Source organism: Nicotiana sylvestris, chromosome 12 (assembly GCF_000393655.2).
Source record: "Nicotiana sylvestris chromosome 12, ASM39365v2, whole genome shotgun sequence".
In the NCBI taxonomy this organism is placed as follows: domain Eukaryota; kingdom Viridiplantae; phylum Streptophyta; class Magnoliopsida; order Solanales; family Solanaceae; genus Nicotiana; species Nicotiana sylvestris.
In genome coordinates, this window is record NC_091068.1 from 13,856,034 (window position 1) to 13,870,046 (window position 14,013).

Genomic DNA, 14,013 nt, shown 5'->3' on the forward strand with positions numbered 1-14,013 from the left:
AGAAAAACTTGAAATGGCCAATAGATTCTTTCAACAAGGACCATTGTCCAATCTAATTTTAAAATCTAGTCATTATAATTACATGCAAATTGAAAGATAAACACAGGAGTATTATTGTATTATAGAGTCATACACTTGTTTATAGACAAATTGTACATTTAACAAAACTTGAAATGACCAATAGATTCTTTCAACAGGGATCATTGTCCAATCTTTTAAAATCTAGTAATTATAATTACATGCAAATTGGATGTTATAGATAAACTTACAGGAGTATTATAGTATTGTAGAAACTTGTTACAGATAAATTATACGTTTTGCAAAACTTGAAGCGAGGAATAGATTATTGAAAATATATTTCGTGTACGGATCATTGTCCAATCTTCTAAAATTTACTTATTGTAACATGCAAATTGAATGGGAGCAGGTAACTATCGTTTGACTGGGGCTAAGTTCATTGAATGCAAATTAAATTAGGTTAATTATAATAATAGTGTGTTTCTAAAGCCATGCATGTACGTAATTTAGGTGTTGGCATCGAGACGAGCCAAGCAAAGCTGAATAAAACCCAAATTAACCTAATTTTCTATAATACTTACACAAAGTTAAGCGACTTTTTGATTACTAAAAGTTGTGTAGTGACTTTAGACAATACCTTAGTGATTTCAGTGCAATGAAGTAAGAGTTGAATGACCATTTATGAGATTACTTCGATATATTTCTGGCCAATAATCGTCATGTAGGACGACAAATGGACATTGACCCTAACTCAATTTCAAAACTAGCTCGTGAGGTGAGGTTGTCCAAGACCATATAAAAAGACCACGAAACCTTCATCCTACCGATATGGGACTCAACACTCCTCCTCACGCCCAAGCCTGCTCTGGAGCCAGTGGCGAAGCCAGGAATTTCCTCAAAGGTGTTCAAACGTGAAATAAGTAAAAAATATTCTGACAAAGGGTGTTCAATATATGTTATTTATCTCCAAAACCTAATATTTTACCTATATACGCAATGCAATTTTCCGACAAAGGGTGGTCAATTGACCACCCTAAGCAAAGTGTGGCTTCACCCATGTTTGGAGCATGGACAACATAAATGGGGACCCAACATCAGTAACAATAAGTTGGGATGAACTTGACACTGATACTATGATAAGAATGGACCTTAGACTTAACTCAACCCCAAAAGCTAGCTCATGACGTGATTCCCAAGACCATATAAAGAGACCATGAAACTCTCATCCCACCGATGTGGAATTGAACACCCCCTCTCATGTCCTGCAAACTGGAGCATGGAAAACATAAATGAGGGCCCAACATCAGTAATAATAAATTGAGATGAACCTAGCTATGATACTATGATAAGTGGATATTGACCATAACTCAATCCCTAAAGCTAGTTGAGGTGAGGATTGTCCAAAACCATATAAAAAGACAACGAAACCCTCGTCCCACCAATGTGGGATCCAACATACTCGTTTCTTCTTGCAAAATGGCACTATAAATCTAACTCAAATGTTTACGAAAAATACAAACTTCTATTAATTACGATTTATATTTCAGAGTCCATACTTATGAATACTCTTTCCTTTAACGAATAGCACGTTTGACACACACTATGGCATTTTCAATAACACATCACAAGCCAATATTAGTAGTTCCAGCTAAAGCAACACCTCTCGAGACAAAACATCTATCTGATATAGATGATCAAGGAAGTACTCATTTCCAAATGCCCACAATATTGTTTTACAAATATAATTCTTCAATAGAAGGGAAAGATCCTGCAAAATATATCAAAGATGGACTGTCAAAAACCCTAGTATTTTACTATCCATTAGCTGGTAGGATAATTGAAGGGCCAAATAAGAAGCTTTTGGTGAATTGCAATGGTGAAGGAATATTGTTTGTTGAAGCTGATGCAAATATAGAGCTTGACAAGTTAGGAGACTCAATTAAACCACCATGTCCATACTTAGATATACTGATTCACAATGTTCCTGGTTCAGATGGAATCATTGGCTGTCCTCTTTTGTTAGTTCAGGTAAACAATCAATAAATCTCCTTTTTGGTTTTTTATCTTCCAAAAATTCCATTACATAGGGGATCGGAAAAGAAGAATATTGGGAGCCGAACCTACACTTACTGTGTAGGAGACTCTCCCACCAATACAAAGAAATCTTATTCGTACATAACACTAAATAAATGAATGCAAGACATATGTCATGTATATAGCGTCTTATTCCACTTTTACAGTTTCAATATATTTAAGTTCAATGGCATAATACATAAGTAATCCCTTAATTTTTCCCGAATTTCAACGACAAGGCAGACAACCTTCTTTATTTTTAGGTTACTGGTCCTACTTTTTATAAACGGTTATTAGTAGCTGTCTTTTAGTTGATCTTGTTATTCCTCCGTTTCATAATAAGTGACCTTTTAGCTTTTGGCACACTCTTTAAGAAACTATTCATTCCTAAAGAAAAAAGGTATTTTGACTGAATTACCGTTAAATATAATTTGCATATTGTTAACTTGGCACATTGGGATATATAAATAAGGGCAAATTTTGAACAAATAAAATTAATTTCTTCTTGATTATGTAAAAGGACACTTATTTTAGATCAAAATAAAAACGCCAAAAAATCACTTATAATAGACCGGATGGAGTAGGCTATAAGATGGGCACTTGATAATATCATAAGGCAAAAAAAGGATGGAAGAGGGAGATAAATTTAAAAGCTCAGAAAGCTCCACTCTTGCTCAGAAAGCTCAACTTTTGCATTACAAGATAACAAAAGGAGTGTTTATGTGTCAAGATCGATACTACTAAAATTAAATTGTTAACTGGTTTCACACAATTTACGTTCATCCAAAAGTTCATGTATCTAGAATAACTAAAAAGGGCATATGTGTCATGCCCCAAATTTGAAGAGGCGTAGCCGGCACCCGGTGCCATATTCGGCCCGAGCGTACGAGCGTATCACTCTGTAATTGTGAACTCTAGAGGGATAACCCTCAACTTAGGCCGATGAGGTCATATTATGAATCATCTGAAATAATATCTAAAACCAGCAATACCAAACTAAACATCTACATAGGGCTGGTAAAGCCACAATACTAATATAAAAATGTACAGGACTCGTCTACAAGCCTCTACGGATAATTGAACTGTATTGTGGTTGAGACAAAGCCTCGACCTACCCATCAAACCTGTATATATAAAATGGACTCCAAGATATAGACCTGGTAACTCCTAGGAAGTGAAGCTTACCAACCAAGCTGATGTTTGACTTTGTCTACTGGAAAGGTCTATCCAGCTGTCTATCAGGACCTGCAGGCATGAAATGCAGCGTCCCCAGCAAAAAGGACGTTAGTATGAAATATTGTACCGAGTATATATGACAACAGAATAATTGAAAGTTACTGAACTGATAATATAATAACTAAAAGTACCTGGGCATCAAATACAATTTGAAGATATGCTTACCGGTTGATAATGACTCATCTCTCTCAATATACTAAGTAAAATAGATGTCAGGGCCTATAAGGCTCAATATGTGTAACTGCTCTGCCATAGTAGGCTCGCTCATAGTCACTCGGCCATACTAGGCTTTGTATCTCGACCATCTGGGCTCGCTCATAAGCGTTCGGCCATAATAGACTCAGTATATAACTTACCATCTGATTAAAGGTTTTCCAATAGGGGTCTTCCCATCAATTATAGCTCGATGGTGATAAAAATACTATAATATTGTATATACATAGACTCTCTGCTCTCTTGGCTGAAAGAAGGCAAAACTAAATTGAAATTGAAGTCCCAAATAAGGGAGAATACTGTAACGTGTGGGACTAGGATAATTTATATAAATTCGGGAGTATGAACTTCTCTTTATGCCTCGTTATCAAACTCATGTAGTTACGAGATCATGCCAAAATGAAGAAAGATTTAGCCTTAACATACATTATCACAATCTTTCCAATCACCAAGTTGAAATCGTCTATTCGTACCTTAATCTACAACAACGATAATAGTACTATCATTAAGTTACGAAAGGTACAACTATCGCACAACAAACGACAAGCTTATTTTGTATTAAAACGGGCAGCATCTCCCTTATAATCCTTACTTCCTCCAAATTCAAGATAACACCAACAACACAAGAACAAAACAATAACAACATATATACATTATTTTTCAACCTTATATACACCACAAAATACTAAAAAACAGCCCAACACACCACAATCTCTTTAAACACAAAACAACCATCGTACTAGTGTCAAACAACCCGAAAATGTTACGACCAACAACCAGTCCACCACCCTGCATTTATGTGGTGTTTCTCCACACCCTTCCTCCTCCAAAACTCCATAAAACAGTAGTAAAACACGCGGCATAACATCAACACAAAATAGTCCACAAAATAGTCCGTTATAAGTAAATAACTCGAACTCACGGCTTCCGATCACCGTCCCGTGAGTTCTTACAAAATGGGTGAAAGAGGATAGTAACCTTACCTTATTTGTTGGATAACTCAGCTCCTATCTTTGTTCTTCAAACTCTAGGTTTTACCTCCAATTAGGGTTTGTGGAAAATTTTTTGGAGGATGTTTGCAGGGGCTTAGGTCTGGTTATTGTGTTATGTAGTGGGTGTTATATTGCAGGGGATAAGCCCTTAATTTGGGCTCTTTGGCTGACCCAAAATAGCCCCTTTTGGACTCTTATTTAAGCAAGTAAGTGACACACCTACTTGTCACCTAGCAACATGTGCGATCTCGCAAAAATGCATATATCTCTCTTCTTTGATATCGTATTGACAAACAGTTTAATGTGTTATACAATAGACTCATAGAGCTTAAATTTTATGGGTTGAACACCCCCATACCTCTAAGTATATTGAGAGAAAATCGCAGTTATATTTGACCCAAATTTTCAGCAACATTTATGAATGTAACTTGGATGACCTTTTCCAACTTTTGTTCCACAACTAACTTGACTTCAAAACATAACACACGACTATCATACAACTAAAGTAACTCATAACATAATCTCCTTATAATATTAAGCAGCCTAGTCTTACCCCAAAAATACATGTTATAACATTCCCAACTTGTCGACTTTCGACGAAACTTATTTTCTTCAATTCGTTTAGCTTCTAAGCCTTCAAACTCTCTTGGTACTTGGTATTCATGATCATAAATATTTGTAACTTCCACATTAACATGATTAACTAACTTTGTAAAATTTTCAAAGATGATTTCATTTATGAGCTTACATCAATTGACTTATAATGCACTCTTACGTACGAAAACATAGAGTGTAACATCATTCCCCCTTTGAAATATTCATTCTCGAATGTTGGTTAATGCGCTTGTCAGTCTCATAACCCCTAGCTGTTACAAATATTATAATATTTCCCTTGCCATCTAGGCAACTGTTCTGTGAATAAATCTGAAGGCCAGTGTATTCCCCCTTTTAGGCCTCTTACTCACACCATAACGTTTTGTCGGAATTCTTCCAATCTCGTAACTATTGCGACATTCTGTTATGTAGCCTCTACGACTTTGTCCTTGTATGTGCTCCAAACTCTTTTGTCCTTTTTTCTCCAGCTTTTAGCCAATCTCCAGGCCTCACTTTGGGAACATATACAAAACTATGACAAGTTGTTCCTCCCGGTATATATAGGTGTACTGAAGTTCTTCGCTCGGTACTTTGTTGAACTTACGACTGTTGCTATATCCTATTTCGTAGCCTTGTATATCTATCCTTATGGATTTACTACATATAGGTAGGTTATACTATACCATAACACTTACTTCAGCTTATTATTACCGAGGTTTTCTACCCAACTTCAGGTTACTCTCTCGCTGCTTATCCTATATGTATAAATCTAAGTCCTTTAAATCTTCCTTATTACTAGTCATCTTATGAATGACGGCCTAATCTCATCTCATACTTTGGAACTTTTATCCTCATATTGTTAATTCACCTTAATGTTGATTTATAGTCTACCACTGATAACTTAAAACCTCTTACGTAATACATTATCGTTAGGGCTCACGTCTCATCAGGGAACATCTGAAGTCATTTTCCTAATACACATAGGGACGATACAATACTTCATTAACTGTATTTCATAGCATTCTAACGTGGTTCATCTTATGGGGGTATTTTAATCCTGTGTAATTAATGAAATCCCTTTTTATCTAAATCATTACTCAATCGAAGGCCAAAATGTCATTCACTTATCAGTTATCACAACTACACCCTTATTCTACTACCAAGGCAGCATTCCCTCTTTTCTAAATTCTCCTAGTCTGAAACTCCTCCGAGTTCATTCAGGCTGTACTGAGTTTTTTTTTATAACTTACAGAAACCATCAGCTCTATTGTTTTGATGTGTTTAATCCCGAGGACTTACCTATTCTCGTCACCTTCTCACTTACCTTTTCTTATTCTTACTCTCGTCTAACTAAAACCTTGCCGCTCTAGCATACTTTATCTTGCAACCTACACATATCTATTTATACGACTCGCAACCTTCCTTTAACTTGATAGCACCACAGATTTTCTTATGTTATTCTAGAACCTCAAACGAGACATAACATCATTTCTAACTCTTCTTTACTCTCTTAACTAGATCTCTCGGTTCTTAGAAACCATAAGCTAGAAGATATGTCACCGACGACACAACTATCATTTGTGGATACTGAATCACAGCGTGCGTAGCACTCTATTTGAAGTCTGGACTATTCACAACCTTCTGTACTTGAGTATCTCGTACCTTCTTCACATTTACCTTACTTACCTTTAAATCTAGCATCATATTTTCTGTCTCTTTAAAAACTACTCTTCCACATAGGTGGAATTCACATCCACAACTTGAAGCTCTACTATAATACTTGAACCTCTAGTGCATATACAATCCAGTGGGAGCTTCATACTTACTCCTTATGAGGCCGGTACTTTTCTAACTGGCTTTATGGTAGAGCCGTTATACAATATGGCTGATGTACTATCTCTCTTGTACCTCTGATATTAAGAATGATTTTGCAGTGTTTTGAATCACGATTTCTATATTTATCTGGGGGTCTAATAATAAGACTCCTGATTCACTTAGATGATGTAACCCTTTAGTTTCCTCTTCTCTCTCAGCCTTTAAGTAGGCTTAAGCTATCTTCTGATCTGCGGCTCAGGGTATTAGTTATTACTTTTGCCTTTGGCGGACTCTATGGAACATCCATAATATAATCTTCTAACAATTCAAGCCTTTGTTGTGAGGTAGACTCAATTCTTTATTTAACTTATACCGTGGTCTCCTATAGCTATAGGAATGTCAACATATATAATGCATGGATAATACTCCAAAATCTTAAGTGCGTTCATAATGTAACTAACTCTGGGTCATTGATCGAATAATTTCATTCGTGCCTTCTCAGCTTTCTTTAAAAAGTAAGCAATTACTTTTCCTGGTCGTCCTGCCACTTGTTGCATGATACTTGGCTTATCTTAGTGCCCACGCCTATTGAAATTTCGTGCAACTCATATGATCTCGAATATTACTTTTTTCCATTCATTAGCCATGATAGGTGCCACTTTCTTTTGGAGTGTATACAATGTTGTAATGAGACTATTGTTACAAGATCATTTCTTCTTTAGGTCACTATGCTTATGTTGAAGCTTTCTTCCTTATTTCCTCATCTAGTCTTTCATTTTATCACTTAGGGAAGACCATCCGACTCTTGTAAAGCTGGGAGCTTTTTACATCGTATACCCGACAAAATTTTTGATGTACTTACTCGCCTATAATTATCCTTAGTTACTTATCTCTGCGCCCTTATGCTCGTAGGGTTACTTCTGAATAGTAATTTTGATTGTCTCCCTAAAGTCACTCTCATTCATTTCCATAACACTTATACATTAATTTTTACTACTCCAACTACTATCTGAATATTTCTCAAGGATTATGATGTCATATCTGCGAGACTGAATTTCCTATGTTGGGTTTCACTACGTTTATCTTGCATGATCTACTAATTTATCTGAGACCTCTTTTCTAGCCATAACTAAGCTCTTCATGAATCAACTACTAACTACTCGTCAGTCCATGCCCATATTTATATTATGTGCAACCTCTCTTGGTTTATGTCTTTTGTACTAACTTACCTTTTGCACTGGCTCCTAATGTATCAAATGTTCATTCTCACTTATTTATCAATAACATCCTGGGAGGGAACCTTAACTGCATCTCCTTGCCATCGTGCTTGTATAATATTCTGGAGTCATAACTTATCTGTAGGTCACCCCTTTTGCCTTTTTGCCGCATTCTTCCTTTACTAGTCCATAGTTACCTCTTCATCTTTGGCATCTTTTCACTTCTTCACTCTTGCTCACCTTGCGGTAACCCTTCTATACCAGGGATAACTGAATTCCTTACGCGCGAGGGTGGCACCTAGTGTAACTGTCACACTTAGTCCCTTAAGCACAACTCTGCTCAAATTGCTTGCTTTAGGGAAGTGTCTTCCTGAATGACCTTTAAAGATTATTCTTCTGTTGTCCATTCTATCATTTCTGGAACACGATTTCTGAAATTCTTACGATGCCAACTATTATCAAATCCTTCGGTCCCTAAATCATGTTCGATTTATCTTGTTTACTAGCCTATGCTGATTTCTATTACTCCGGGGATCTAACTTAGCCTTCTGGTAATTACGTTGGACTCACCAACTTATTTCTCAAAGTGAGGATATGACTTTATGGCATATACTCTTTTATAGTCTCAAAGCTTGTCATCTCTTATCTTTTTCTTCACTTGACCATAGACTCTATCATCCTACCATATTTTGATTTACCATAATCACTCATTTATCACAAATTACTCATAATACTTTATTTACTCTGTTCTTATTCTCCTGCTTATACTTCTGTCTATCGCATAATTCTGAAAGCTTCAACAAAACATTGTTTCACCTTTAGCTCCCCTGGCTCAATCCACCATTTCGGGTTACTCTAACCCAAGCTGGATTCTGACATCACATCATTCTCTTAAACTATATATGTTAGCTCCCATAGGGCATAACTGAGATGAGTGTGGCCAATTGTATATATCTCTGTTACTGTTGAAAGTAACTCAGAATGCTTATATTTCTCTGCCTGAATTGTAAATACTGATAATCTTCACTAACTGGGTACCTCGTACCCTTCTTCACCATGCTTCTTTTACTTGTTGAAAGTTGTACCTACCTTCTGATTCTCTTATTGCTTTTTACCATATAGGTGGATAGATATTCATGCCTTAGGGTCCCTTATCAATAAGCTTACACATCATAGTATACACATAATCTACTGAAGACCTCAAATTTCTCATCATAAGCATCATGTAGAATCAAGTTCCTCTAACTCAACTCTTCCACATCCACATTCAATCTCTTACCAACTATCTTTCTGGATGTAGGTATCGTTGTATTACAAATAAAATAAAATTTAGGAGTTTGAATTCTTACAATTGAGCTCTACCCCACGATCTGGAATAAGATGAAAGAGTGACAGTCCTAAATGCCATGTAGCCTCCTGCTTATAAGTGTGGTGTACAACACACCTATAAACAAGACTCTACTAGACACGGCTTGTAGATTTCCTAGAACAGAACTGCTCTAGTACCAAATTTGTCATGCCCCAAACCTAAAAAGGTGTGGCTGGCACCTGGTGCTATGCTTGGCTCGAGCGTACAGGCGTACCACTCTGTAACTGTGACCTCTAGAGGTATAACCCTCAATATAGGCCGATGAGGTCATATTATGAATCATCTGAAATAATGTCTACAACCAGCAATACCAAACTAAACATCTACATAGGGCTGGTAAAGCCACAATACTAATACAAAAATATACAGGACTCGTCTACAAACCTCTATAGATAACTTAATTGTATCATGGTCGGGACAGGGCCTCGACCTACCCATCAAACCTGTATATATAAAATAGACTCCAAGGTATAGACCTGATAACTCCGAGGAAGTGGAGCTTACAAACCAAGCTGATGTTTGACTTTGTCTACTGGGAAGGTATATCTAGCTGTCTAGCAGGGCATGCAGGCATGAATGCAGCATCCCTAGCAAAAGGGACATCAGTACGAAATAATGTATCGAGTATGTAAGACAATGGAATAACTGAAAGCTGAAAGTGAACTGATAATATAATAACTGAAAGTACCTGGGGATCAAATATAATTTGAAGATATGCTTTCCTGCTGATAATGACTCATCTCTTTCAGTATAGTAAGTAAAATAGTTGTCTGGTCCTATAAGGCTCAGTATGTGTAGCTGCTATGCCGTAGTAGGCTCGCTTATAGGCGTTCGGCCGTACTAAGCTTTGTATCTCAGCCATCTGGGCTCGCTCATAGGCGCTCGGCTACAGTAGGCTAAATGTATAACTTATCATCTTATCAGAGGGTGCCCATTGATTATAGCTCAATGGTGGTAAAAATACTCCAATACTGTATATACATAGACTCTCTGTTCTCTTGGCTGAAAGAAGGAAAACCTAAACTGAATATGAAGTCCCGATAATGGAGAATACTGTAACTTATGGGATAGAATAATGTATATAAATTTGGGAGTTTGAACTTTTCTTTATGCCTTGTTTTTAAACTCATGTACTTATGGGATCATGCCAAAATAAAGAAAGGTTTAGCCTTAACATACTTTATCACAGTCTTTCCAATCACCAAGTTGAACTTGCCTCTTCACACCTTAAATCATTAAGTTACGAAAGGTACAACTATCACACAACGAACGACAAGCTTATTTTGTATTAAAACGGGCAGCATCTCCCCTATAATCCTTACTTCCTCCAAATTCAAGATAACAACAATAACACAAGAACACAACAATAACAACATATATACATTATTTAACAACCTTATATACACTACAAAATACTACAAAACAACCCAACACACCCCAATCTCTTCAAACACAAAACGACCACCGTAGTAGTGTCAAACAGCCCGAAAATGTTACGACGAATGACCAGCCCACCACCCTGCATTTATGTGGTGTTTCTCCACACCCTTCCTCCTCCAAAACACCATAAAATAGTAGCAAAATACGCAGCCCAACAGCAACACAAAATAGTCCACAAAATAGTCTGCTACAAGTAAATAACTCGAACTCACGGTTTTCGATCACCGTTTCGTGAGTTCTTACAAATATAGAATGACTTACCATGCATTTACAGCAGAAAAAATAGATTAAAGAGGACAGTAAACGTACCTTATTTTTTGGATGACTCAGCTCCTATCTTGGTTCTTCAAACTCTAGGTTTTACCTCCAATTAGAACTTGAAAGGGAGAGAAAATCAATTAGAGTTTGCGAGAAATTTTTGGGAGGATGTTTGCAGGGGTTTAGGTCTGGTTATTATGTTATGTAATGGTTGTTATATTGCAGGAGATAATCCCTTAAATTGGGCTCTTTGGCCGACCTGAAATAGCTCCTTTTTTTGACTCTCATTTAAGCAAGTAGGTGACACACCTACTTGTCACCTAGCAGCCTGCGCAGTCTCGCAAAAATACATATCTCTCTCTACTCTGATATCATATTGACAAACGGTTTAATGCGTTAGATAATAGACTCATAGAGCTTCAATTTTATTGGTTGAACACCCCATAACCCTAAGTATATTGAGAGAAAATCGCAATTACATGTGACCCAAATTTTCAGTACATCTATGAATGTAACTTGTGATGACCTTTTCCAACTTTTGTTCCACAACTAACTTGACTTCAAAACATAACACACGACTATCATACGACTAAAATAACTCATAACATAATCTCCTTATGATATTAAGCATCCTACTCTCACCCCAAAAGTACATGTTATAACATTCCCAACTTGTCAACTTTAGACGAAACTTATTTTCTTCAATTCGTTTAGCTTCTAAGCCTTCAAACCCTCTTGATACATGGTATTCATGATCATAAATATTTGTAACCTCCACGTTAACATAATGAACTAACTTTGTAAAATTTTCAAAGGTAATTTCATTTATGTGCTTACATCAAATGATTTACGATGTACTCTTAAGTACGAAAACATGGGTACAACAATATGAACCTAGACACTTAAACATTTAAGTTCACTATTTCCAACATGCCTGATAATATAACAGTTCTTTTACACTGACTGAAATTAGATTCTTAAACTTATATATAACCTTCTACATGTAGGTTACCCGTTTCAGCTCTGGCGGATTTGCTGTTGGAATCAGACTTAATCACACTATGATGGATGCCTATGGCTTGAAAATGTTTTTAACTGCATTAAGTGAATTTATTCAAGGAGCTTCTACGCCTACAATATTTCCTGTTTGGGAAAGAGAACTCCTAAATGCAAGATCACCACCATGCATTACATGTACTCACCCTGAGTATGATGAGCCAATTGAATCAAGAAATGCATGGAAATTTTTAGAAGACAACTTGGTCCAAAAATCATTTTTCTTTGGAAACAAAGAGATTGAAGCCATTAAAAATCAAGTTTCTCCAAACCATAGTCAAAGTACAAAATTCGAGTTATTAGTGGCGTTTTTATGGAAATATCGTACAATTGCTCTTGGCCTGCACCCTGAAGAGATTGTTCGCTTGACATATATTGTTAATGTACGTGGAAAATCACTAAAATTTGAACTACCACGTGGATATTATGGGAATGCATTCGTTGCTCCAGCCATAGTATCAAAAGCAGGATTATTATGCTCAAGTCCATTATTATATGCAGTTGAATTGGTTAAGAAAGTTAAAGATCATATGAATGAAGAGTACATTAGATCAGTGGCAGATCTTATGGTAATTAAAGGGAGACCAGAGTTGTCAAAATCTTGGAATTTTGTTGTCTCAGATAATAGATCTGCTGGATTTGATGAAGTTGATTTTGGATGGGGAAAGCCTATTTTTGGAGGGGTACCAAAAGCTATATCTTTCATTAGTTTTTGTGTGCCTGTTAAAAATGACAAGGGAGAAAAAGGTATTCTTATAGCTATAAGTTTGCCTCCACTGGCAATGGAAAAATTTCAAGAGGTTGTCTATAAGATGACTTTCAAAAATGTGGAAGGTGTCAACATAATTTCAAAGATTTAAGAGGTTTTCTCCCTTTCCACTTTTTTTTATTTTCCTTAGACATGTTTTGGGAGTGATTAAATCAGAATATGGAGTTTGTAATATAAATTTCATAATTTTCCTATTTGAATGTACTTGTCCATCATGTATATGATATTTATACTAGTTCTTGTTTTAATTTATATGGTTGTATTTGACTAAATACATAGTTTAAGGGGAAAAAGGATGACATTTGAAATACATGGAATGACGTTTTTGTCGCTATAAAGACATGTCTTTTAGGATGAATTGATAAATCTAAATTGTTTTCAAATATAGAAGATATCTTTTTCTAAAGAAAAAAAAAACTATAAAGACACTAGTATCATATAAAATGAAAAAAAAAAAGAGTACATTGTAATCCAATATATATGTTGAGATGTTGGCAACCAGTACCCAATAGTAGGAAAGCCGTATTTTATCTGTATTTGATGAGTGTCTTTTGTAAGATAATTTTTCAAACCCTTGTATTTACTTTTTCCTTCTCATTCTCCGTCTTTCCAGCGTTGGAAGAATAATTCAAAGTTAGTAGAAATTTAATAAGTTATTTAGTGTTTGACAATCACTAGTTTCTTTAGTTTATGTCTAGTCTAGTTTTACAGTAAGAATTATATAGGAACATGTTTCCTAGTTTCTAGTCAAATTAGGTTTCGTATTGTTATAAATATAGGGGAATTGCTAACTATTTTTATTTGTGGAGAATTTATGGAGAAATTATAAAGATCATTCAATAGATCTATGATATTATAAGTAAATTATTTTTCCTTCAGCCTGCTTTAGCTTGAGCTATAGCAGTAAATTTCTCAGCTCAACATAACCCATTAAAATGGCCTTGACCTTGATGCTTGTAATTA

The 14,013-nt window shown here is 35.9% G+C and overlaps 1 protein-coding gene across 1 annotated transcript; it reads left to right on the forward strand.

The window, feature by feature from the left end:
* Positions 1-1,567: 1,567 nt before the first annotated feature.
* Positions 1,568-13,225, forward strand: LOC104212170 (methanol O-anthraniloyltransferase-like). The gene is made up of 2 exons (XM_009761376.2): positions 1,568-2,046; positions 12,233-13,225. The coding sequence occupies exons 1-2, from the start codon at positions 1,621-1,623 to the stop codon at positions 13,139-13,141; spliced, it is 1,335 nt and encodes a 444-aa protein (XP_009759678.1). The 5' UTR covers positions 1,568-1,620; the 3' UTR covers positions 13,142-13,225.
* The last annotated feature ends 788 nt before the right edge of the window (positions 13,226-14,013 follow it).